The 25748-nt window shown below is 41.3% G+C and overlaps 1 protein-coding gene across 3 annotated transcripts; it reads right to left on the reverse strand.

The window, feature by feature from the left end:
- Positions 1-3269: 3269 nt before the first annotated feature.
- Positions 3270-24916, reverse strand: rabl6b (RAB, member RAS oncogene family-like 6b). Of its 3 annotated transcripts, none has more exons than XM_086111458.1 (17): positions 24798-24916; positions 17180-17541; positions 16467-16601; positions 16051-16098; positions 15855-15884; positions 15436-15488; positions 15204-15292; positions 14330-14470; positions 13522-13627; positions 13341-13444; positions 12878-13260; positions 11319-11466; positions 9700-9903; positions 8694-8946; positions 8210-8396; positions 5828-5886; positions 3270-5736 (listed from the first exon to the last, which is right to left on the reverse strand). In XM_086111458.1, the coding sequence occupies exons 2-17, from the start codon at positions 17307-17309 to the stop codon at positions 5554-5556; spliced, it is 2253 nt and encodes a 750-aa protein (XP_085967584.1). In that variant the 5' UTR covers positions 17310-17541; positions 24798-24916; the 3' UTR covers positions 3270-5553. The 3 variants fall into 3 exon arrangements, with proteins under 3 accessions (XP_085967584.1, XP_085967585.1, XP_085967586.1); XM_086111459.1 differs by lacking the exon at positions 24798-24916 and adding an exon at positions 20443-22478; XM_086111460.1 differs by lacking the exon at positions 15855-15884.
- Positions 24917-25748: the final 832 nt, after the last annotated feature.

Raw genomic sequence — 25748 nt, forward strand, 5'->3', positions numbered from 1 at the left:
AAAGTCCCAAAATGTTTTGAGCCGTGGAACTGTGAACAGTTTACACATATAGCTTCTGCTGTGTGGCAGACTACTGGCTTGTGTTTAAACAATTGTCAGCAAACTTGTTTGTGTCTTGAACACTATGTTAAGTGGAGAATTGTTTTTTCACCTTTCTTGATCACAGGTCTCTCAATGATGATGGATGCACCACCTCCAATTTATAGAAATCTGGTCAATAACAACAGACTATTTATGTTGCTACATTGCAATTAGAAAAGGTAATCATTACATACACATACACACACACACACACACACGTAAAAAGGTAATTAGATATTAAATACACGCACGCGCATGTGTGTGTGTGCACACACACTTCAGAGGATGCATAATTTGTACACATCTTATTTTATTGTAGGACATATTTATTTTTATTTTTGCACGTTACATGATACAAATGGTAGCCGAAGTAACAACTCAGACAATGGTCGTTTGCTCTGAGGTTAGCAAGTTCTGACCTCTTTCATGACTTTCTGGGAGCTCAGGAGATGATGGTCTGCTGCTCTCAGATGATCCTGATGGGCAATAGTCGCTTGAAGAGTCAGCTTCAAGCGACTGTGTCAAACATGTTGAGTCTGACATCGGTGGTCGATGTTTTTGGGGAATTGCTCACACGTGACAAGGATGACAATGGCACAAAGTCATCTTTTTTTATTTGAAAAAGCTATGTTTGTTGAGTTAGCTGCTGGTATTTATCCATGTTCTCACCACATGGTATCGCAATTCTGTGTACACACGCTCACACGAAGGTGGCCCAAGATCTGATCAAAGCCACTTCTGCCATGAAGTGGTGATTTATCATCCTGAAATCATTCCCAAAGCCTTGACACTTACTGAGGAGCTGCATTAAACCTTTACTTTTTGGGGGGACAACAACAAAAACTTAACTATGTTTTGGCACTAGATGATAGGGTTTTTGCAAACCTAATTGTGTAACTTCATTTTTAATCGAGGTGCTGCATTAATAAAAGGGTCAAATAAAAAAATATCCGCAACTACTGTGTTATACTGTGTTAAGGTAAACTCAATTGAGATAGAAAGAGCATATGAAACCAAGTTTCTCGGATTAGTAATAGGCTCAAAACTACTGTATGTTGGAAGCCACATATCGATAACGTAAAAAGAAAAATAGCCAAAACCGTAGGGATCCTCTACAAAACCAAGGAAGTGCTAAATAAGAGATCTTTGTACACATTATACACTTCATTATTATTACCATATATGACCTACTGTGTGGAAATATGGGGAAATGCCTGCAAAACAAACACACTCCCTCTTCTAAAACTACAAAAAAAAGCAATTCGAATTATTAATAGATCAAAATATACGGAACCCACAAATCCACTATTTATCAAATTAAATACGATGAAATTTTATGACCTGGTTGACTTTAAAATCGCCCAATTAATGTACAAAGCACACAATAACCTGCTCTGCCAAAACATTCAGAAGTTTTTCGAAATTCGAGAAAGCAGCTATGATTTAAGACAGGGGTGCCCAAACCTTTTGGATCGAAGATCTACTTTTCGATCAACTAACCTCCCGGGATCTACCTTTACCGGCACGCGCGCGCGCGCACACACACACACACACACACACACACACACATCTGAAACTGAGGCATGCGACGCACTTTTGCAGCCTGTTAACTATCGTAGCTCACACGTACCGTTTTAAAGTGCTTCCCTGGGCCCTCCTAGATTCCTATTCTTTGCCCGTGCCCTCAGTGAATTGTACACGAAGCAAACTCTGAATGAGAATAATGACGATAAAAGATAGAGCGCAACAGCTCTGATCACAAGCTGCAATTGCAGACTGCTGAGAGCTAACAATTTCCGGTGACGTCATCACGCGCCACCGTAAATTCAAGATTTACCTGCTTTATTTTTTTTAAAAAAATTGGTGAAAATGAGACTGATAAGATGATTAGGGTGCAGTGTACATTAACACAAAATATATATTACTAACATGTACAAAGACACACAAATGGTTGTTTGTTTTTTTTCTCCTCGACACTCCTCGGATCTACTTGGGACCTGTCTTAGATCTACCGGTAGATCAGGATCGACGTAATGGGCACCCCTGATTTAAGAGGTACCAATTTATTCAAAAAACTCAAAACAAGAACAAACATCAAGCAAAGAAGTGTATCTATCAAAGGTGTTAATCTGTGGAATAATCTCGAAACGGACCTGAAAATGAGTAAATCGCTTGCTGAGTTCAAAAACAAATTCAAAAAAATAGTACAAACAACCTACATCAATCAGAGTTAAAATGATCAATTCTAAACATTAAATATAATGATAAATCAGAACTAAGTTGATAAATAGAGAAAGGTATAGAAATATCCATTATGAATACAAGAGAAAATTGACACAAGAGTGTCAGGGTGTGGAAGTATATAATCCCGATACAAACCAAAAGTTGTAAAAATATCACGGTTAAGGGTAAAGTATGAGCCTTAATGGAGACTTCTCTCTTCTTACTTTTTTTCTTTTCTGATTGATATAAAAATGATTTATTAGATATAAACACATAACGGGGTAGGACTAGATAAGTCTTTTACTTCTTCCTACTCCCTTGAACATAACTGTGTTGAATGAAGACTGATTTCTTTCTTTTTACTATTTTATCTACCTTATTTTCTGTCAAATTATTACTGTATATGTTTTATGTTCAATAAACAAACCAATACCAATACAGACGACTCAATTACAATTTGATAAATCATTTCACGTTTACATTCATCTGCACGTTTCATTGGGAATGACAAAAACCTTGCTTGGGATGATCTATATTCAGCATTAAACGATAGCCTTTAAATCGTTCTTAAAAAAATCTCACTTTGTTGATCATTATGACGGTATTAACATTATTCTTTTTTATTACAAGATCAATTTGACGCCTGCTATTCAGTGGCGACCAATTCGATGCCATTCGCTCGAAGTCACCTGACACAGGCTCCAGCAAATCTGTGACTTCTTGCTTTTGACATGTAGGCTACAATTTCTCCATCAAGTTATTATATTAATTTTTTTCATGTTATGCTACCGGCCCACTTTCGTTGGAAAGCAAACTGGTCTCTCCGTGCCAACCACTTACAAGTCACAACTTCCATATTTACTGTACATGTTTTTTTTAACCCGCGACTCCCTAAGTTACAGTAAAGGTGAACTTTGGCCAGTTACATTAAAACAAAGTTTTTATGGGAAAAAAATAATTGCAGCTTCTGAAGAAATAGGTTTGTATTTATTGGAACAAACCAAACATAATCAAACTCACACAGTGTAAAGATGGAACATGTCGTAGGGCAGGGAAGAAATGATGGGATTCATTTAAAAATGTTATACTGTATATGCATTTTGTCATGCTAATAACATAACTCCCTTCAAGTCAGATGTTCGGAGAAAATTACTCTCCATAGTCCATAGTGCAGATGTTACAATGTTTGAGAGTTAGGCAGTGATGCTATTGGCGTGACAATTTGGAAGAAATCTGATCCCTGAAAAAATAAAATAACATTTAAAAGTGCACGTCAGTTCTATAAAACATGATGTTGTCAGGACAAATTGTCTTGCATCTTTGCAGTTTAACAAGTTCATGGAAAATCAGTGACACTTGTCATTTATTTTTCATGATTTATAAATTCTTTCCTCACTATACATACAGATTTCATGCTTTGCTTGAAACCGATTTGAGCATTTATACTCAATTATATGGAGAGAGAGAGAAAAAAAATGGATCAATGCTGTAAAGTTTCAGCTGTGGAATTAAACATACCGGTACTTGGTAAACCCACAGAGTGTAAACTTGAGACGGTGAGAGATGAGCTGGATACTTTAAGAAATCTTATAGTGCTCCACGGGTATGTTGGACAACACAGTCTTAGGATAAATTTAATTGCTATCATGGGCAGCCATTCTGACCTGAAAATTACAGCAAAGCAATGACAGCGTATGATGCCATATAATGAGTAGAAACAAACAAAACCGTTTCAAAGGAGGAAAACATTGTACTGTACACATATGAAAAGCTGCATTGCGCTTGAGCGTTTTTACCATCATATGTCATCAACACAACCAGGCCATCCTGTACTAAAACAAATCCGACAATAAGTCATCAGATCATTGAAAATTGAAATATTGCAACATGCAGAAACGGATCAGCACAAAAGAACACAACCTAAAGAACAAAGTTGGCAACCTTAAAACCGTTTTCATCAGTGAGCCTCCCCAGCAAACGTGCTAATTTGATGTCAGATCTCGAATTATAGTAAGAACACTTAAAATGAGTCATGATAGCAGCACACCAGTTCATTGTGACCTCTGTTAAGGCATTAAAAGAAAACACGTTTGGATGTAGACAATGCTTGTGAGAAAAGATGTAGCAGCTTTTCTTTTAGGGGGTGGGGAGGTGATAATAAGTACAGTGAAACTCCTTGACAACGAAACCTACATGGGCGAAAATACCCTCATCTGAGATCCGATTTGCTACAGGGAAAACCCCTCTGTTGTGAAAAATGTCTTGCTGCAAACATGATTTCGTTGTAGAAGAGTTTCACTGTATGAGTACAGTGATATTCTTCCACAAGATGTGATGTGTCATACATTTTCTGGCAACTGCAGTTTTGCTACATCCACAATGAGCCAATTTTAGAATTATGCCAGCTAATTTTGTTGGTCCAACAATAGTCTACATAAGTGTGAGTAGTCTCACTCTGGGAAATCATTAATGACATGACAGACGTAGCGCGTAAAGTCGTGACAAAAACATGAGCTAGTCTGTTTGACCTTTGACCCAAGCTACTCAAAACCCCTTGACCTGGATATAATTTAAAATCGAAACAGCTCTTACAATGAGATACAAAACAGACTGATGACTGAATCATTTTTCTTGGGGGTGATTTGTTTTAGGCCATTTATATACTATATCACCATACAAGATTAAAGGAATGCACACGTTCTTTTTAACTTTAAAGGTGTAAACCTGGCGGGGGGGGGGGGGGGGGTTGTACCTTTACATGTCGAAGCAAAACAGTACGAGGACAGAGAGAATAGGAGAGCCGTTTGTTACTTCCAGCATGCTGGCAAACATTATTCCAACTACACCAAGATTCTGACAGAATGGTAATCCTGACTACAGTGACTAACTGGAAGTGGATTTCTTGAAAAGTAACAAATAGTCACAAATGTCCACACAGAGCACCCAAAAAAAAAGAGAGATTACAGCTCTACTGATCGTCAGTTTCCCATCTCATTGCCGTTTCTAACCGAATGGAATGAAAGACAGCAGAAAAGTGCAGTCAAGGAAAACTCGACCAGACCAGAAGGAACAAACAGGGCCGTATCCAGAGTGTCCAATTGTACCTGGTGGTTGTTGGTAGCCTCGTGTATTGCATTTTGTATGGCTTGGGATACATCTTTGTGCACATACAAGTCAGGGAACCAGGTCGCGATCTCACTCCTTGCCACGGTTGTTCCCAGGTTCAGTTTACTCATAAACGGGGACATCTTATATTTCTTCATAATCTCCATCATCTCTTTTGGCGGAACTTGACCCTCGTCCTAGAAAGTCTTCCAGCTCATCCACCTCTGTCTTCTTGGTCCTCGATTTCTTCTTCTTTTTCTCTTTGTCGTCAACGTCATCTTTTTCCTTTTTCTTGTGTTTATGTTTCTTCTTACTCTTTTCGTCCTCCTGAGAATTGAACGGCAAAATTGAATCAATGGCTTCAAGTCAAACAGGAGCAGCCTTTTGCATCAAGATGTAAACCCCGTAAATACTTCACCTCTTTACTTTTCTTCTTTTTTTTCTTCTTGTCTTTGGAGGACTGTTTGCTTTCTCTCTCTGAAAATGGAAAAAAAAGTAACATTAGATGTGTGATGTACAAGGATAATATCCATTGACGGATCATCCTCTTACGCTCACCACTCCACATCTAAGTGTTGAAGTTCGCAAAAGATGTGAAGTGTACTGGAACACTCTGTCCGTACCATATCACTTTTTCTTTTAAAACTTTCCATTTAGATACCACTTCCGCCGTAAAGGGTGAAGCTAAACACACTGCAGTTCATTTAATTTGTTGACCGAATTGTCACTTTGAGAAAAGTGTATTTCTCCACCATTCCTATTGTCCAAACTAAGGTCCGAATTGAATTAAACGACCACATTCAAGGCTAGATCAGGGCAGGGGTGACCACTACGTCGATCGTGAGTCAACGGTCAATCGCGCAGGGAGTGTCAGTAGCTCTCATGGCATGAACTCAATCATTGCCAGCCCTGACAGTTTTATGCTATTGATATAATACACTGCAGCTGCCTGTCAATGGCGGTGAATGTGTTTATACAACAAAGTTGATTCCCGCATATAATCTGTTGCACAATTTGTCACTTGATTGATGTGTCGGGCAGCCAGTCATAGACCTGTCGCACGCTTCCAAGAGCGTTATCTGGCAAAATTAGCTAACAAGCAGTTTCCATTTTGTTCCGTCAACTCTAAACTTAACAATAAAGTAAAACAAACATAAGTGGATCAAGTAAGCCAAATATTTCCATTCCATACAGAGGGCGAGGAGGATTTTCTCCATCCACCAAAAAAAAATATATTTTTTTTAAAAAGCCATCCGGGGGCCTTCGGATGGCGTGTCGCGGTTGCCGGGTGGTGTGGTGGTGGTGGGGACTGAGACGACTTGGCTGACCGACGGACGGAAATGTGGAGCAGCATTTTCAGCTCCTTGATAAAAACCAATAAGTCTAAGTACCTTTCCAACATGACTGATATTCATTGGGAAGGGTGCTAAGCTCTGTCCTGGCTTCATCCCTGGCTGATTTCATTCAGTGTAAGTTATCAGAGTAAAGTAAGGACAAAAAATGTACACTCGTTGTAATATGCAAGTTGGGTTCCTGCAGTTATACATACAATGTATAATAAAATGGACTTGGTCATTTTATAAGTAGCTCGCATGCTGAAAACGTGTGGGCACCCCTGGGCTAGCTGGAGCTCTTGCATTGTTGCCTTTTCTTTACTGTATCATACACTGTGACGTACTGCTATGATGTGACACTTTTGATGTCTGTTTCTGTAGCGCATAATATCCTGTCATGGGGACGCAAGATCGATCGGGGTTTACCTTTCTACACCGTAAGTCAGTGGTTCTCAATTATTTTCTGTCATGCCCCCCCCCCCCCAAGGAAGAGGAAAACATCTCGCCCCCCCCCACACGGCTATAAATATCATTTGTCTGTAAAATTGTTGTAAGTACACCTTTGCATAACACTGTGTCCTTATTAACGTATAAGAGAATAAAACTCAAAGTCAAACCATACGATACTGAAAAATAAAATGACAAAACTCAATGACTAATAATGCATTGAAACTAATCACCAACATTATCTCAGGAGCACAATATTAAAAAAAAACTTTAACCAGCAAAACAAAAATATTTAAAAGAATTTGTGCTTTTTTTAAATCAAAGATGATGTCTGGATTAATGGCTACAATGAGCACATTTTGCAATGCACAGCTTTTCAAAGCGAGGTTTTAAGCAGGACACAGCAACTCTCGGCTTCTGCTCAATGTGTAGCGGGGATTTTAGTCTACTGAAGTAGCAGTCAGAAAGCGGCATGATTGTAGGCAATATTCGGCACGTTTTCGCTGAAAATAAACTCAAGCAGCTTATCAGCGTGATTGGGGTGTAATGTCTTTAAGTGACACCTTAATTTATTTGGCTTCATGCTGTCCGCGACCAAAACGTTTAGCCAAAGTAAACACATCGATCTTAACTCGTCTGCCACCGAAGGCACATTGAAGCCAAGCTCTACATACGCCTCGTCATATTTCCTCCCTGAGAATGCTCCCTGCGCAAACTCTGCCAATGAGAGCGCTACTGCTCCCTAACGTAGTGGAGGTGCAACTGCAAGTTATTTTAGGACAGTAAAAAAATAAAAAAGCATGTTCCCCGAGGTCCCCCCTGGTGTATTTGAGAAACACTGCCTTAAGTGAAGAGCTGAGCTCGACTGTACAGTTTGACAGAAAGGTGGTCATTTGCAAAAACCATCACTGTCGCGGAACATTGACATTTAACTAACAAGTCAACATTTTACTGGTTCCTAAGCAACGGTGCTACGCTAGCAATGGTAATGACATATCGGAACATTTCCAACATCTTGCCTTCTTGCTCCTCACTGCTCTCTTTGGTTGCTGAAGGTTCTTCTTGGATGCCAAGGCCAAAAAGGTCGGTCACGTCCTGTTGTTTAAAGGAGATCACAGTGGGATTCACCGGTTTTGGCGCCTTGGCTGACTGCAAGTCATCATCTGAGAGGTCAGATAGAAGTTCATCCCTTGCAAGGAATGTACTCTGAGGATAACAAAATAGGATGATGGTTATGACCGAGAGTTTATTTATTTATTTATGTGTGAAAAAGAAGTTAAATAATTGACCGTAAAATGTCACAGTTGACAAGTGTAGCATTCACTGACGAAGCTCGGGTTTATTTTTAAACTGTTGAAGCCAAGTCATCCTCACGTTTTACAGCTGTAAATCAACAGTTTCCTCCTCCTCATCCTGCCCACGAATAATAAGCTCTTTGGATGTTTCTAGATAAGTTTTATACAACCAGATGCATGCTACACTGTCAAGTCCGTTTTACCTTACCTTTGCTATTTTTGGTGCGTCTGATGTTTCAGACTCAAAGTCAGGGTCATCCATCACAAAAGATAGCATCTGGTGGGCCACCGGGCCTTCAGGGTCTGTATCAGAGTCTCCAGCAATATGCGAGACCCCTTTCTTTTTTCCTTGCTGCTGGGTGGGCTGTTCTTCTGTTGGAATTAAAGTGAGGAAGATGGGAGCTGTGGGCTGGTCTCGGAGCTCTGACGCCTTTGATGCCACCTTTGGTTTGGATATGCAGCTGAAACCGAGAGATTTGGGGAAAAGGAACTTTCAAATATATTGTGCCTCAATGGACACACACTTTCGTGCTAAAGCCTGCTAAGTTAGGTAGAATGGTAACAGTTGGTAATACATATCACACAAACATATCACAAGAGAGCAACAAGGGATGTAGCAATATCACTTTTTGTCCACACCAAGTACCAGTACAAATACTGTATTTTTTGGATGAGAAGTCACTTTTTTTTCCTCATCGTTTGGCTGGTCCTGCGACTTATTTTCAGGTGTGACTTATATATATTAAAATTAGAGCTTGGACAGGCATTCAAAATCCTGGTTCCAAATAGTGCATTCTAACATTCACTCTGACGCCCTAATGCCTCTCCGAGAGGGTGTTTGTTCCCAGAGACAGAACACACAGCCTTCTCATTCATTTTAATAAATGTTAAATAATTGAAAAAATACACACTCACATACACACATATAGATATATAAATATACAGACACACAGATGTGCGTTTCGGACATCCAGTTAATGTAATTTTTATTTTTATTTTTTTACAAAAATGGACGTGTTTTCTCAGGACAGCGATGATATTAGACTTGATTTGTAGATTAAAATTTTAATTGCGAACCAAGTAGATTCCCATCATTCGCTGAGTGCAATTATTGTGTTTATAGCTAGCTAATTTACTTTGAGTCAAAACACAAGACAACTTCTAATAACATGCATTATTCCACCCAACACATTTGGTTATGTGACAAGTCTTACGTTTTCAGCTCAGGTTCACTGTCCAGGTCCTGGTCCTTTTTCTCAGAAGGGGCTACTAGTGTTTGGTCCTCCTCATCACTTGTCAGAATGATATCTTGACTGGGAGGCAGCATTTTAGGCTGTGGAAGGTTGGGCCCTGTATCATCAGGATCAAGCTCATCCTGGAAACCAGACACCATGGGGTTTCCTCTGTCGTCACACTCACTAAGATAGAAAACAAACTAATAACATATACTGCATATTGTGTATGTCTATGTCATGTAATGTAGTTGTCGATGTATTTTTTTCAACATGCTCTATCTACATCAGGGGTGTAAATCTCATTTTTGTCGCGGGCCTCATTGTCGTTAGCGGGCCGTTATGAATTTTGGGAAACCATATAAATGTGTAATCTCCTCCAGATATTACATACACACAACAAATTGATGAATAACTAGTTTTAAAATCAGAAGTCAAAAATAATAACGGTTATTGTGGATTACATAGGACAATATGAAATTTTGGTTCAGACTTTAGCAAGCATCATGGAACTAGACATGCTTGATTTGCTTTCGCGGGCCAAATAAAATGATGTAGCGGTCCAGATCTGGCCCCTGGGCCTTGACTTTGACACCTGTGCTCTACATCATACTCAGGTGTCTCTAATACGGTGTAATGGACAAAGTATATAAATCAAACAAGGTTAAGAACCACTGGCTTAGACTGAAGTTGTTTTTTCCCCCCTTTGGAATGAAGAAGTGCTTTACTTTTTCAGAAAGGGAAAGGTTCGCGTGGTTCACTTTTTTAAACCAGTGTTGGACGATGTGGTCACCTAATTTATATCTATGTTTATTCATCTGTTTAAAAAAAAAAGAAACAGATGGCATCTACCGGTCAACCCTACATTTTATGACAGTTGCACCAGCTCGAACCTACCACTGCCCTCTGTACACAACTGTGCAATGGTCCTCCCTCTACATTTGATGGAAAACCCATGCACTGATTTTTTTTTTTTAATTGTGTTGTTTTTATTATTGTTAAAGCACTTACGGGTAAAATTCTTCTTTACAATTCAAAGCTTACCATAACAGCGTTCACAGAACGAGGGCATCAGAAAAATTGACATATTAAATCTGGAATCACTCAGTACTTTGAAAATTTCTTTCAAAGCAATCATGACGGAACAGTACAACTGTTTATAACCTGATGGCTCTTTTTTTGTTTCATGTTTCTGTTTTCTGTTTCACACCTGGATGTCTACTGCGCTACTGTGTGGAGTGTGTCAATCATAATGTTTAGTTGTGTGTAGCTTTGTTTTGCCTCAGGTCTGTTGTGCTCTTATCTGTTGCCTGTCTTGGCCAGGGCTCCCTATTAGGAGAGTTAGTGGAACTCAATGTGACCTTTCTTTGTTCAAGAAAATGAATACAAATAAACCCTATATTGTGAAAATGTACTAAATGAAGTTGCCAAATAAAAATGAAATGTTGCATTTTTTCAAATATTTATTTTTGTAATGATAGAAACACTTTAAAAAATAGAAAACAGTCACAATAACATCTAAATACCGGTAAATGAAAATGATTCTCCATACATTCCATCACAACCGATACTCCCCCAAAACCAACATTTTAAGTGCTCACCTGTCACTGTCCGCTGCTGGAGCTGGCTGAGGCACCTTTGTTTTTGATGGCAAACTGTCCTCGAGGAAACTCTTGTCCAGTCTATCATCTGGCACAAAGTCATCCACGCTTTGTACGAGAGTAGGACACACTGGTGCAGGTAGGTCCTCTGAGGAAAACATTGCAGTAGCTCACGGGTAAGATAACAGTTACTGTACAATCTTTTCTGTTGTTGATCAAGTTAAAGTCTTCAATTGCAGTTCAACTCTGTTGCAATCTTCCAATACCAAATGTGGCAATGAAGCAGTGACATCACATGACATTCTAATACCCTCAATTCCTGTGCGTATTTCACGGTCTTTGAATTTCTCAACGGCTCAGGCTGGAGCCTTGTGACCGCTCTCTACTTATGTACCGGTATATAAACTCTACACACCCTTGTACAAATGGCAGGTTTTTATGATAGAAAACAATGAGACCAAGATAAACAGTTTCACAACTTTTTCCACCATTCATGTGACCAAAACTGTACAACTCAATTGAACATAAAAATATTTTCCAGATGGGAAGTAAAAAAATAACAACTGAGATCATGTGGTTTGTGTGCACACCCTCTTCACAGGGGGTGTGGTTGTGTTCACAATTAACCACACGTTAAAAAGGGAGTCAGTACACCCCTACCACCATTTCAAGTGGTTCTGATTAATGAAACAATTAAGTTCAGATGTTGTGACATTTTTGTCGGCACATCTTACAGCAGAAGCCACAGGATGCTTCCACGGCATGACTTGGACCTCATTGTTCAAAGGTATCAGTCAGGACAATGGAAGAAATGAACTTCCAAGGCATTAACTATAGCACGGAAGACAGTGAAGACAGTCAGCGACAAGTGGAGTCATCACCAAGAACAGGACCACCCCTCCAAAATTATTAAAAGAATAAGATGTCTAGTCAGGGAGGCTGCAAAGAGGCAGAGAGCAACACGAAAAGAGCTGCAGAAGTGTACTAATACTAGAATAGCTGAACGTGACTTGGGGTTAATCAGAGGGACTTGAAATGGTGACAGGCGTGTGTGCTGACTCCTATTTAACATGAGTTTGAATGTGATAGGTTCATTCTGAACACACCCCAATTCCCACTTATAAGAGGGTGTGTGCACTTTTCCAAACGCATCTCAATTTTTATTTTGACTCCCCCCATTGAGTTGCACATTGTATGACTCACATTAACGGTAAAAAAACATTTGCAAATGATCTTGAACCCTTTTTTTTTCATTTGAACATGGGTGTAGACTTTGTATATCCAAGATGTACACTCAACAACAGTCAATTAAAATAGCATTCGAAAACGTACTAGTTTTCCAAATTTCAACTTAGCTTAATCAGATCTGAAAGTGACAGCCTTTTAGCAGCAGGCCCACAGCATTGCAATTCCGGTGTTCATATATGCCACTTCAGCTTGTCATCCAAGAATTAATCACGAAAGATCAAACTTTGACTAAAGCAAGGAGCGTCTGGAAAGATTCTACCCATTTTGCAATATGCAAAAACAAAATGTGTTGTCGTGTAGCGTAGTCGTACCTGATGCGCTAACAGAAGCCTCAGGGACGGGCGATGAGCCAAACCATCGAGACATGAAGCTGCGTTTCTGGGGGGCCGATACCGGTGTGACGGAGGACTGAAGGTGCTCTGGTGATTGAGCTGAAGACTTTAATTCAGCTGAAGGCGAGGCTGCTCTGGCAGCGGCAGCAGCCAGATCTGGAGCCGAGGGAGGCGACACAGTGGGCGACTGTGGGAGTGGCTGCGAAGGGATTGGAGGTTGAGGTGTGCTTGGGCTGGAGCTTCCTGTGGAGGCCCCACTAGGAGGAACAATGGGGGACTGGGAGCCTGAGGAGGGACTCTGACCGTTGGCTGGACCAGGTGAGCCATAGCCCTTATTGCGGGACTCCAAGTTCTCCAGGAAGCTAGCAAAATGTCAAAGAAGTTACAACGGTGACGCTATCAAGACAAATAGCATAAGATGAGCGAGGACGCGAGATTGTACATTTCATAATTTTGATCTTCTGTCTCCTGCTGCACACAAAGCTCTTCTAGGGTGGCATCCATGTCCAACTGGTTTGTCTCCAATTGCCTCAGAAGGGTCTCTCTCTGCACACACAAAATCGCAAAGATTAGGATATGCAAGTGCAAAATACTACTCGTAGCAAACGAGGAAAGCAGATTACCTGGAGTTGTAGGAAGGGGATGTTAAAAAACCTGTGCAGATACTTTAGACCAAAGCCGTTCTTCATCGAGGATTCAGCATAGTGGATGTAAGATGAGCCCATTGGCCTGGAAAACACAACGCTTTAATGCTGCATTTGGAGGTTGCAAATTCTTCAAACGGACAACACATTTCATGACATTTGAGTTTTTATTCGGCCTCGTATCATATTTGTTTTGTTTTTTTTATATTTAAAAAAAAGTGCATTAGACCAAGATGAACAATTTCTAATCTTTTCTCACCATTAATGTGGTCTATAATCTGCTAAATTCAATTGAAATGAAAAATTATTTTTCGAGGGGAAGTCGAAATAAACGACTGAAATTAGGTGTATACACAAGTGTGCACACCATCATAACTGGGGATGTGGCATTCAAACTCATCTACACAAATTATTAACCCCCCATTTTGTTTGGAATTTTCGAGTATTCTAGTTGGCTTTTTCTGTTGTTTTTTTTTTTTACTTTCTAGCAAAAGCCTGATAGTTTTGTGCTGATTTTGACTAGCATTTGGAACTGTTAAATTTGCTCCACCTTGACCAAGGCCACAGTTCCCGCCTCCAGCTGTAAGTAGGTAGGTAGGTAGGTGGGTGTGAGGCAAGGAAGGAAGGAATGAAGAAAAGTCCCAAAACATGATGCTGCCACATACTATTTTGTCTAAATCGCTCTGCTCTGGATTTTGTTGTTCCTCCACACACTTATAATTTCCCTTTTTCATTGATGCTATTGTCTTGTATTAGGAAAATGTGGCATTTGGTGTGAGATGGTTACCTGTTCAGTCCAGCGATTAGCTCCCTGATGTCATCAGGGAGGATGACCCGATGCTCACCCATGTCTCTGTGGTTTCCCAGCACACACACCGGTACATGAGTGGGAACTTTGGGAAGTTCCCTTAAGATGTAGTTAAACGTCCTGAAAATATATCGGGAAGACCTCAGTATAATTATATTTATGGGCTCGTCAACCAAACAAATCCAGTAGGAACTTCTACATCAAAGGTGGAGTTAATTAGACTAAGGGTGTTTCGTCCACATGTATTTGATGGGGGGGGGGGGGGGGGGGGGGATAGCACGTCAGTGCTGTTCAACTTCTCTATACAGGGCCTGTTTTAACCAAATGCAGTTGGCTGGCAACTTCAAAAGGAAGCAGACCTCTTGAAAACAGGTGACTGTATACAACTCATCTTGCACCCCAGGGGAGTGCGACAGCCAACAGCAATACTTAAAACAACCCAAACATGGCCAATGCTAACAGCAAGCAATTAACCACTCTAAAATATTACGAGTACTACTACTACTACAACTACTGCTGCTCCTGCTATCTCAATATTCAATATGAGGTCATTATAAAATCATCTGTCTGTATTGCCTGCTATTCAGGCCTAAATGACTGGAGATATGTTTGCACAAATGCACAGATAAATTGATGCTAGAATGTTGTCAAAATTGTCACATTTATTTGATTGCAACATAATACAGCGTAATGAGTTTATCATTTGTTATTTCAATGATTGATTCCTCCCAGAGAAAACTTACAGCCCTGGGTTAAAACTTAATCGCGCTGAAACTTAATGCCTCCACCTCCGCACATATGGTAGCATGAAGCGCTTCGTGCGCAAACAATGTGACACACAGAGGATTCTCACCACTGCTTGGTGATGTCAAACATCATGATGACGCCATTGCAGTTCTTGTACACGTCTAGAAACTCTGCATCAAGGGCTACCTCGTCTGACTGCAACACACAAATATTGGGAATGATAATAATACACAAGAATAAATGCTTCCCTTTGTTATTGGTAACTGATTGGTCACCCCCCCATCCTAACAAGTAAGTTATTTGTTCTCCACACATGACAGTCATGTGACTGATCTTACCTCTTGTGGCTCATTCTCAAGTTTCAAATTGTCTCCACGCTTTTTGCCTTTGCCTGAAAGATCAAGATATCAGAAGCATGAGGTTTTTACATAAAATATCGTCTTAGAGTCAGTATGTTGCTTTATGTTGGTTCATGAGCAGAGCAACACATTTTTCTTATGGAAATGCAGCTTACAGATGCATTTGAATAGGTTATGCTTCAAGTAGAGTCAACAAACATCGCTATCAGTCAGCTGTCTAGATGTGGAGATGATATGTGCTGCTATCTACACACAGCAAAATAAAAAACAGCCAAATTTAAAGGCGTAGCCAAACAGCAAACCGTGAGAATTTTCTTCTCAGATAAGAGTGGAGGATGGTGGAGCATACTAACTGCACACAACAGCATTGCATTTGTACACACTACAGTGGTGCTCACCTACACCTTCAGGAAGAGGATATTTTTGGCCTGAGAGGAGCGCAAGGGGTTCAGAAAAGAAATGATGAGTTGAGGACAGGAAACAAGACAACCACCACACATGGAGTCATGAGATTCAGCACTTTGATCTATGGCGATGAGGTCAGACTTAGCAAAAAAGCTTGAGAGCGTGACACACTTTAGCGCCGCCACTCACCTTTGTCAACCACGTCCCATACCTCCACCTTGACCACATCATCAGTAGCTGAGAAACACAAATACAGGAACACAAAGGAGTTTCATTAGCAAAGTGTAGTGTTGCAGTGGAAATGTTTACTAACACGCATATTATGATGATACTCTCACACAGATTGAGTTACTGCTCTATTATTTAGAACACTACGAGAAGAACAGGCGCTTTGCTAAATACTGAAAAGCTAACTGAACGGGTGCCAGAATCAGGCTAAATCTAACGAGTTTACCTTGATATGGAGCCACTGGAATGAATAAAAAGGCAACATCACATGTAAATGTGTATACATGAGCAAAGAATAACCACAGACATGCTGATAAAAATTAACCGGGCTTTTCTGTTTAAAGGTGTTGGAAGAAAAAAAAAAACCAAACACCTACTTTTGTAATTCCAATGGATACTTGTAGCTTGGATCTCCTGGGTAGGAATGTATTCTTCCACAAACTTTTTGCCCTGCAGTCGATACCATAAAGTGCTCTTTCCAGTGTTCCTATCTCCACGGATGACGATTTTCACTTAGGGGGGGGGCATAAAAATGTTCAAAATTTCAGTGCGATGAGAAAACCTGTTTGCGACCATTAAAACTCTTGGCAAATGTCTTCGCGACAGTTTGCGACCGTGAACAAACTTTGATGAAAAAACAACATTCGCCATGTGCGTACACTCACACACTCCAGATATGGCCTTTACAAATGAAATGTGCTTGTAGCACTTTTCCCACTCTTATTGGTACTACCATATGTCAGACAACATCACCTTTCTGCCGTAGAGAAGGAAATTACATAAAAATGTCCCAAAGAAAACAACATATTCAAGTTAGGCAGCCTTAGCAAGTGGCAACGTAAGATGGCCACCGGTGACATCACTTCTCCAGAGGGCGAATAAGCGCCATTGTTCGTCCATTCATAGATGAATTTTCAGATGAATGGAGCAGGCCTTGAAGATGGCCAGGGCAAAAAAGGTAAATCAATCTAGCCATAAAAGGAAGAGCTTCCTCTTTGTAAACAGTTTACAAAGTAGTACATTTTCAAATTAAGATTGCTCAGCCATGTTGGTGGTACGATTTCCAAATGGAAAATGTTTGAAAACTTACTATTGTACTGGACCCCTTTAGCGAAGCGTCTTTGCAAACTTTGGTTCATGGACTGCAGGCCAGCGGGAATGTTCTTGTCCCTGAGCTGGCCCGGCTCAGATCCCACCAGCTTTTTCAATGCAGAAAACATGTTTTTAATTGGTAAGAAACTTATTAGATTTGACCTATGATATCAATGGGGGTGGAAAGTGGGCCTTTCCACAATAAATTTATCATGCAAACTGAAGGAAATTTGCAATGTTGAGTCTTGATGCTAATTGTCTACACTCTGAACTGGTGTGAAGCGCTATACTATATTTTAGCAGTTGTGTTTTCTGGCCATTTGGAAACAGAAGAGGTCATCATGGTGTTTACAGTGTCATCTGTGGGAGAGATAAGAAAAAAAACAACAACATCAACATCAATGCCTTTTCCTTCTGGGGTAAAGATTTTTATAATACATTTTTCAAAAAACAAATTGAAAGTTAATATTCATAATCGGTGGGCCTTCCTGTGTGGGCTTCCTCTCACATTTCAGAAAATAATATTTATTGACTTTTAATTGCTCAGACCTATGAAACTAAATTCTATTGTCTGTGTGCAGCCTGCCATTGACCTTCAACCAGTCCAGGGTGAGCCAAGGCTCCAGCTCAGCTGTGACCCTTTATAATAATAATAATATTATTATTAATAATAATACATTTAATTTTGAAAGCGCGTTTCATCGTACTCAAAGACACTTTACAAGAGTTTAAAACACGGGTTAAAAATGTACACTTTAAAGCCAAGCATACATGATTTAAAACAAACACATTTGGAAGAAAAACAAAGCAGAAATGGGTAAAAGAGATTAAAAGGTGTTACAAGCATTGCGTAACAGGTGAGTTTAAATGATTTGAAGGATTGGAGGTCAGTACAGTTGCGGATGTGTTGTGGTACAGAGATCCAGAGGGTCCTTTAGGATTAGGGGTAAAGAAAAGGAATGCTTGGATGTATAAATGGCTGATGAAATGCCGCCGATATCAACAAAACTGCTATTTTAAAATGTGTAGATGTTTTTGAAGATATGTCATAATTGTTTTTGGAATGTGGGAGGAAACCAGAGTACACAGAACCCTGTCTCAAACCCACGGCCCAAGGGCCAAAATGCGGCTCGCAGGACGCTGGTATGAGGCCCCCGCCTTGATGTGAAAGTTTAATGTAAGTGCGGCCTGCGCGGGTTTGATATGGATGCTGTATGTGTTAGCACAACCTCCGTTCTAAATACAGTAGTTGGGTCTGTCTCATTCGAAGGCAGACAGCTTCAGAGCACCCGGACTATAACGGCAACATGAGCGTGCCCGCGGTGCCCTGGACTCGCTTGAATATACGTGTAAAACATGGATGTAAACAACCCGCCACAGCAGCCTTCACTCGTGTTGCTGAACACACATTTAAACAGAGAAACAACACGCCAGTGTGACTGTCACGGAGACGGGTGCTCTGGAGCACCAGACCTGATGTTACACACACACAAGAACGGGGAAAATGAATGCTAGGATGCTAACAAGGAGTTAGCACTATTACATAAACACAGTTGCATGTGTATGTGTCCATATTCGCGCTAGCTCCATGCTAGCCACGAGCTGAACTTGTCAAACTTTATCATTTTTTATTTAATTAATTTAATACCAAATGGCCACCACAAACACTTTGCTTCCATGGTTTCTGACCTTCAACCAATCACTAACTGTGCCGTGCTCGACGTCATATGCAGGCGCGGGACCCTGAGCCGATCTGGTAGCAGCGGAAATTACGTTCTTAGATTTGTTTATTTCTTTTTTTCCATCTTATTTTGTGTAGAAAAATAAAAAAATTAAGATATTGGAGTACAGTGAAATGTTTTATCAGGGATGTTCTTGTGGAAAACCGGAACCAAATTACTGAAAAAGTGCAGGGTATAGCAGAGGCAAAAGCATTGAAGAATACAGTATATATGTTTCGATTTTTAATAAATGCATTTTTTTGGGATAACCTGATGCGCCTTCAGCTGGTCCAGAATGCCGCTGCTCGCCTCTTGACTGGTACTCGTAAGAGGGAGCACATAACTCCTACTCTGGCATCCCTTCACTGGCTCCCCATTCATTTTAGAGTTATTTTCAAGATCCTCTTATTTGTTTTCAAATCTCTGAATAATCTCGCGCCACCTTACCTCTCTGAGCTCATCCGCCCCTACACACCTGCCCGGCGCCTCAGGTCTGTGGACCAGACATTATTAGAAGTACCAAGAACTAAACTGAGGCTCAGAGGGGATCGAGCCTTTTCTGTTGCTGGTCCCTCTCTCTGGAATGACCTCCCACTGAACATTCGGCAAGCCTCCTCGCTGCCCATCTTCAAAACCCTCCTCAAAACTCACTTGTATTCTTTGGCATTCGACTCAGCATGACTTAGATTTGTTCTTGGTTTTACTGTTTGGTGCTTTCTACCGCCTTTACTACCGATTTGTCTTACTGTTTATTGTGCATGTTAAATTGCTCCATGTACAGCACTTTGTATGCAGCGATGGCTGTTTGAAAGTGCTCTATAAATACTGTTGACTTGACTTGACTGAAAGATTAATTGTGTTTGATAAAACAAAATTTTCCAATTGTAAAAAAAAAAGCTGCGATTTCGTAAATGGTCTTTAACATGCGCAGCGCAGAGGACCCCCAGTGGAGGAGGGAGAGAAGGAGGGGAGCAGGCAGAGGAGTCAAAATGTTCGATGTCTTTTGCCGCACATGTTAAAAAAAAAAAACAACAACAAATAAATAAAAGCATTTCCCATGCTGGGAGTGAGGAACTGTTTGCAGGTGTGTGGCTGACAACTATGAGAGTCTGTGCTAATAGATGACGTGTCATGTGTGAGCAGCCACAGTAGTCTGATGTGTGCGGCACATGTAAAATACAATAAAAGTGTTGACTTCGACTGACATGTCCCGGATGTTTGCACACAGGCGCTACTGAACAGTGACGTTACAAATCGCCAGTTAAATGATTGAAAATAAAAGCGCACCTCTAAGTTGTCATAGATTTTGAGGTGAAATATGTCTGTATGTGGCCATATGTTGCATCATCCGATTTCATTCCTGAAATTAAGTCAAAAATATTTTTCCTCATCATTGCTTTGGAAATTGGAAAATGTTGCATCATATAAGCACCTACAATTGTACTTTCCCTACATTGTCGCAGGTGTGATATTACTGATTGGAAATTGCCAAGTTTTATAATTTTTTAGTGGTGTATGGGGTGTATGGAAGAGGTAGTACCCTTGAGGGAGATACGGTCGCAGCTGCATTGCTGATGCTTTATAGCTGGTTGATCCCTAACTGGTCCTCACCAACACCCAGCTCTTGTCTATGGCTCCAAGTAGCAGAGTTTCTGCGGCCACACCACGGTAAACTGCTTCGACCGGCAGGCTAAACTAGACAAGGGTAACCGGGGGGTCCCTGGCCCCCTGGTGAAGAGCTTGGAGAGGAGATAGGCACCACCAAGTTTAATTGCCTACTGAAATGTCATGAGGAATAAACAGTCAGGATCACACATGCCGGATCGGTCGAGGCCCGGAAAAACAACGACCGCGCTACCCACTGATTTGCCCCAGGGTGGGGACGACAAGTTTACGACTGGGACAAGAACACCATCAAGTCATCACAGCCTCCCAAGGAGTGATACCATCATTGGTACATGGAATGTCCGCACACTGCACGCCTGTGGGAAAGTGAAAGAGCTGACCCATGAACTAGACAGATACAAGTGGGACGTCTTGGGAATGGCTGAGGTTAGGTGGACCAGCTGTGGTGAGACCACCACAGAAAGGCCACAAGATATGGTATAGTGGAGAGGAATCTAGACACCAACATGGAGTTGGCTTTATTGTCAACAAGAGCAAAATTAACTCAGTCATCAGCTGCACGCCTATATCCAGCAGGCTCATCAGCATCCAGATCGCTGCGCGGCCCATGAATATTACCATCATACAAGTGTATGCCCCAACGATGGACTATGATGATGATGCAGTAGAAACTTTTTATGAGGAGTTAGAAAAGACCATCAAGGCAACACCCAAGAAGGAATTTCTCATTGTCCAGGGAGACTGGAATGCCAAAATAGGCACAGTCACATATGAGCACTGGGAAGGGACAGCAGGACGTTTTGGGCTAGGAGAAACGAATGACAGAGGCCTAAGACTTCTGGAATTCGCAAGGAGCCATAAGCTCACCGCAGACAACACACTGTTTCCACATAAAATCTCCCGCAGAACGACATGGCATTCACCAAATGGTGTGACACACAATCAAATAGACTACATATTGACCCCACAAAGATTCAAGTCAAGCATCAACAAAGCCCAAACCAGAACGTTTCCTGGTGCGGACGTGGGAAGTGACCACGATATGGTCCTGTTGATGCTCAGACTCAAACTTAAAACACAAAAGCAACACAGTACACCACGCATCAGGTTCAACTTAGACAAACTGAAAGACCCACAGTTGCAGGAATATTTGAGGCAAGCATAGGAGGAAAATTTGCAAGACTTAACCTACTACAAGACATAGACTCATTGACAGACACTATGGAGAGCACACTCGTAGAAACAGCGACAGAAGTACTAGGGAAGTTTAGAAAGTAAAAGAATCCGTGGGTCACAGATGACATCCTTGATTTGTGTGACCACAGAAGGACATTAAAAAGGACCAAGAAGGATGACCCAGAGGCAGCAGAACAGCACACTCTGGTGAACAAAAATATCAGGAAGAGGATGAGGGAAGCGAAGGAGAAGTGGATCACAGAGCAGTGTGAAAACATAGACGTAGGGATACGACAGGGCAACAGTAAAGCAGCATACGCCACATTGAAGACACTGACAAAGACACGGCAACATACAGCAACAATAATAGAAGATGGGGACGGTGCTCTGCTAACCGAAAAGACAGCAGTAACCAGAAGATGGACAGAGTACTGCCAGGAACTCTACAATTTCACAATAAAACCCAACCTTAACATAATTACCGACGCCACAAAGACTACCAGCGAAGATGCCGACGCGCCAATACTCCAGGCTGAAGTGGAGGAGGCAGTAAGGAGCCTGAAAATTGGCAAATCACCTGGCATTGACAACATTCCTGCAGAGCTTTGGAAACATGGAGGGCATGAGACAATAAAAGTACTCACACACATCTGTCAAAATATCTGGGTAACCAAGCAATGGCCCCAAAATTGGACACAATCTCTCGTTATTCCCATCCCTAAGAAAGGGAACTCAAGGCAGTGTCAGAACTACAGGACCATCAGCCTGATCTGCCACGCAAGTAAGGTGCTACTACAGATCATCCTGAATAGACTAAAGAGCAAGGCAGAGGAAATCATTTCAGAAGAACAAGCAGGATTCTGACCAAAAAGGAGTACCACAGAGCAGATCTTTAACATCAGATTACTCATCGAGAAACACCTCAAGCATCAACATGACCTTTACCACAACTTCATCGACTTTAAAAAAGCCTTTGACTGTGTGTGGCATGAGGGGCTGTGGCAGGTGCTCCGAAACTACAACTTTAACAATAATCTCATCCAGGCCATCCAATCACTCTACACAAACTCAAGTAGTACAGTTCTCATGAACAACACTATGGGAGAACTTTTCAAAACATCGATCGGTGTCCGCCAAGGATGTCTTCTGTCCCCTGTCCTATTCAATGTCTTTCTGGAAAACATCATGGACGAGGCCCTTGAAGAGTTCCACACCTCCATATCCATCGGAGGAAGACCCATCTGCAACCTCCGTTTCGCTGATGACATAGACCTTATGGGAAAAAGCGAAGCTGAACTCCAGGATCTTACCACCAGACTGGAAGAGGTAGCGAGGGCTTACGGCATGGAGATTACTGCAGAGAAAAGCAAGATACTGGTCAATAGCCACAATAAAACAACACCAACAAACATCACATTGAACGGGCAAACCCTGGAAGTGGTTAAGGACTTCAAATACCTTGGGTCCTTTGTGAGTGAGGATGGCAGCTCCACAAAGAAGATTAAAGCAAGAATAGGCATAGCAACATCAGCCATGACAAGACTGGCCAGAATTTGGAGGAGCAATACCATCAGCTTCACGGTGAAGGTCAGGCTGTAGAAGTCCCTGGTACTCCCTCCACCTTACTATACGGCTGTGAGAGTTGGACACTCACAGCAGACAGACACGGAACGCAGGATTCCGTCCTTTGAGAACAAGAGCTACAGAAGGATGCTCCATATATCTTACAGAGAACACCGGACAAATGACTATGTCAGACAGCTAGTCACCACCCTTGCTGGAGAACAGGAGTCTGTATTGTCAACGGTAAAACGTCGCAAAATGGCCTGGTATGGCCACGTTACAAGGCATACCTCCCCATCCAAAACCATCCTACAGGGGGCAGTGGAAGGGAAGTGGAGAAGAGGCAGACAGAGAAAGTGCTGGATGGACAACATCAAGGAATGGACTAACTGCAGCTTCCAGACCCTGCTACGAACAGCTAAGGACCGAGAGTGCTGGAGATCCCTGACTGCCCAGACGTCCACCATGGCACCCCTACGGCCTCTGAGGCCATGGGATGAGTGAGTGAGTGAGATAATTTTTTAAATAGGCTATGTACACTGTCATTATTTATCATTGTTCATAAATTCAGTGTTTAGTGCAGTCCACGAACAATTCCATGTTTCATGAAAAGTTGGATAGGTTAAAGTGGTAAAGCCATAGATTTGCTTGCATTATTGTTATAATCTGTTCTTTAGTTTGTTTGATTGCTGACTGATTACAGTATAGGATACATAGGCCTACCATAATATGTTTACTCGCACTTGTGTGGTACAATGATGTTGTTGAGCAATGCACTGTCGTTCATATTGATTCATGCTTCATTTGCCTTTATCTTAGCTTCATGTCATCTAGAACAGAATTGATATTGTTTATTGTAATGAAAATGAATTAATCGCCTGTTGGTTAAAATTAATTGAAAGAGACCGTGAAAATAAAACGCAGCGATCGCATTTAACATTACATCCCAATTTTTAGGAAAAAAATAATCATCTCAATTAGATTAGTTTTCATAATCGTTCAGACCGAATACATGCAGAAATTAGAGACTCCCCTTTACGACATACAGTAAAAACCTCATGTGACACTTCATTCATTGAAGACTCCAGTGGTGCATCATGACGTTATGACATCATCGGTGAAGTATAAGTGTATTATGTGTGCGCGCACGCATAAACGGTACGACTACATGAACAAGGTCACATTTCTCCACTGTATTTTTTTTCAATAATTCGATTCTGAAATTCCAGCTAGCTGCACATCTCCTTTTCAACGTAACGACCTAGCATTAGCTTTACGTGCTGTTGGCTCGTTGGAATACATTTGCAATTTTAAGGTGCTAAAGATTAGAAAATGCAATGATCATGTACTCAAACCACGACCAATTTAACCAACCTCTTCGGAAAGGTAACGTTACCCCCAGTCTCGGTCTCAAATAACAAATGTTAGCGACCCAAGTCCGCACTAGCTTAGCTTTCTCCTCTGCGAACGTACATGAGTAGCTCCATTGGAAGACGACTCCTTAATGGAAACGGAGGGTAGAATACTCACGGTTCTCATAGAAGAGAAAATGCAATTCAGACATCTTTATTTAATCAGACGTCCAATATTGTGGCTTCATTCCTTTGCAGCGATACTTGCGTGGTCTCGCCTAGCCATCCAAACTCGCAACTGAAACACATTAGACTTCCCTTTACTCTTTCACAATAAAGCCCGTAAGGATGCGAGGGAGCGTGGGACTGGAACGCAAATTTTAAGCACTGTACTGTATTTGTTGAGGGTGGTCCAGTGGTTAGCACGTCGACCTCACAGTGCAGAGGTACCGGATTCGATTCCAGTTCCGGCCTTCCTGTGTGCAGTTTGCATGTTCTCCCTGTGCCTGCGTGGTACTCCGATTTCTTCCCACATTCCAAAAACATGCATGGCAGGCTGATTGAGCACTCAAAATTGTCTCGATGTGTGAGTCTGAGCGTGGATGGTTGTTCGCCTCTGTGTGCTCAGCGATTGGCTGGCAACCGGTTCAGGGTGTCCCCCGCCTGCTGCCCGAAGACAGCTGGGATAGACTCCAGCACGCCCCACGACCCTTGTGAGGATACAGCGATATAAATGTCCACAAAATTTCTTAGACTTGTATTCACCTAAAAGTTTGAATATTATAATATGTGTATTATATGTTATATATATATATATATATTATTAATATGTGTATTGTAATATATAATATATGTATATTATAATATACATGTTGTATTGTGATGGCCTATCATGAAAAGTCTCAAGAAAATACAGTCCATTAAAAATTGTGATTGTCCATCCGTCCATCCCTTTTCCGATCCGCTTTATCCTCACAAGGGTCGCGGGGGGTGCTGGAGCCTAACCCAGCTCTCTTCGGGCAGTAGGCAAGGGACACCCTGAACCGGTTGCCAGCCAATCGCAGTGCACACGGAAACGAACAATCATCCGCGCTCACACTCACACCTAGGGACAATTTGGAGTGTTCAA

Source organism: Hippocampus guttulatus, chromosome 5 (assembly GCF_054856545.1).
Source record: "Hippocampus guttulatus isolate MCC_2025c chromosome 5, RoL_Hgut_1.0, whole genome shotgun sequence".
Classification (NCBI taxonomy): domain Eukaryota; kingdom Metazoa; phylum Chordata; class Actinopteri; order Syngnathiformes; family Syngnathidae; genus Hippocampus; species Hippocampus guttulatus.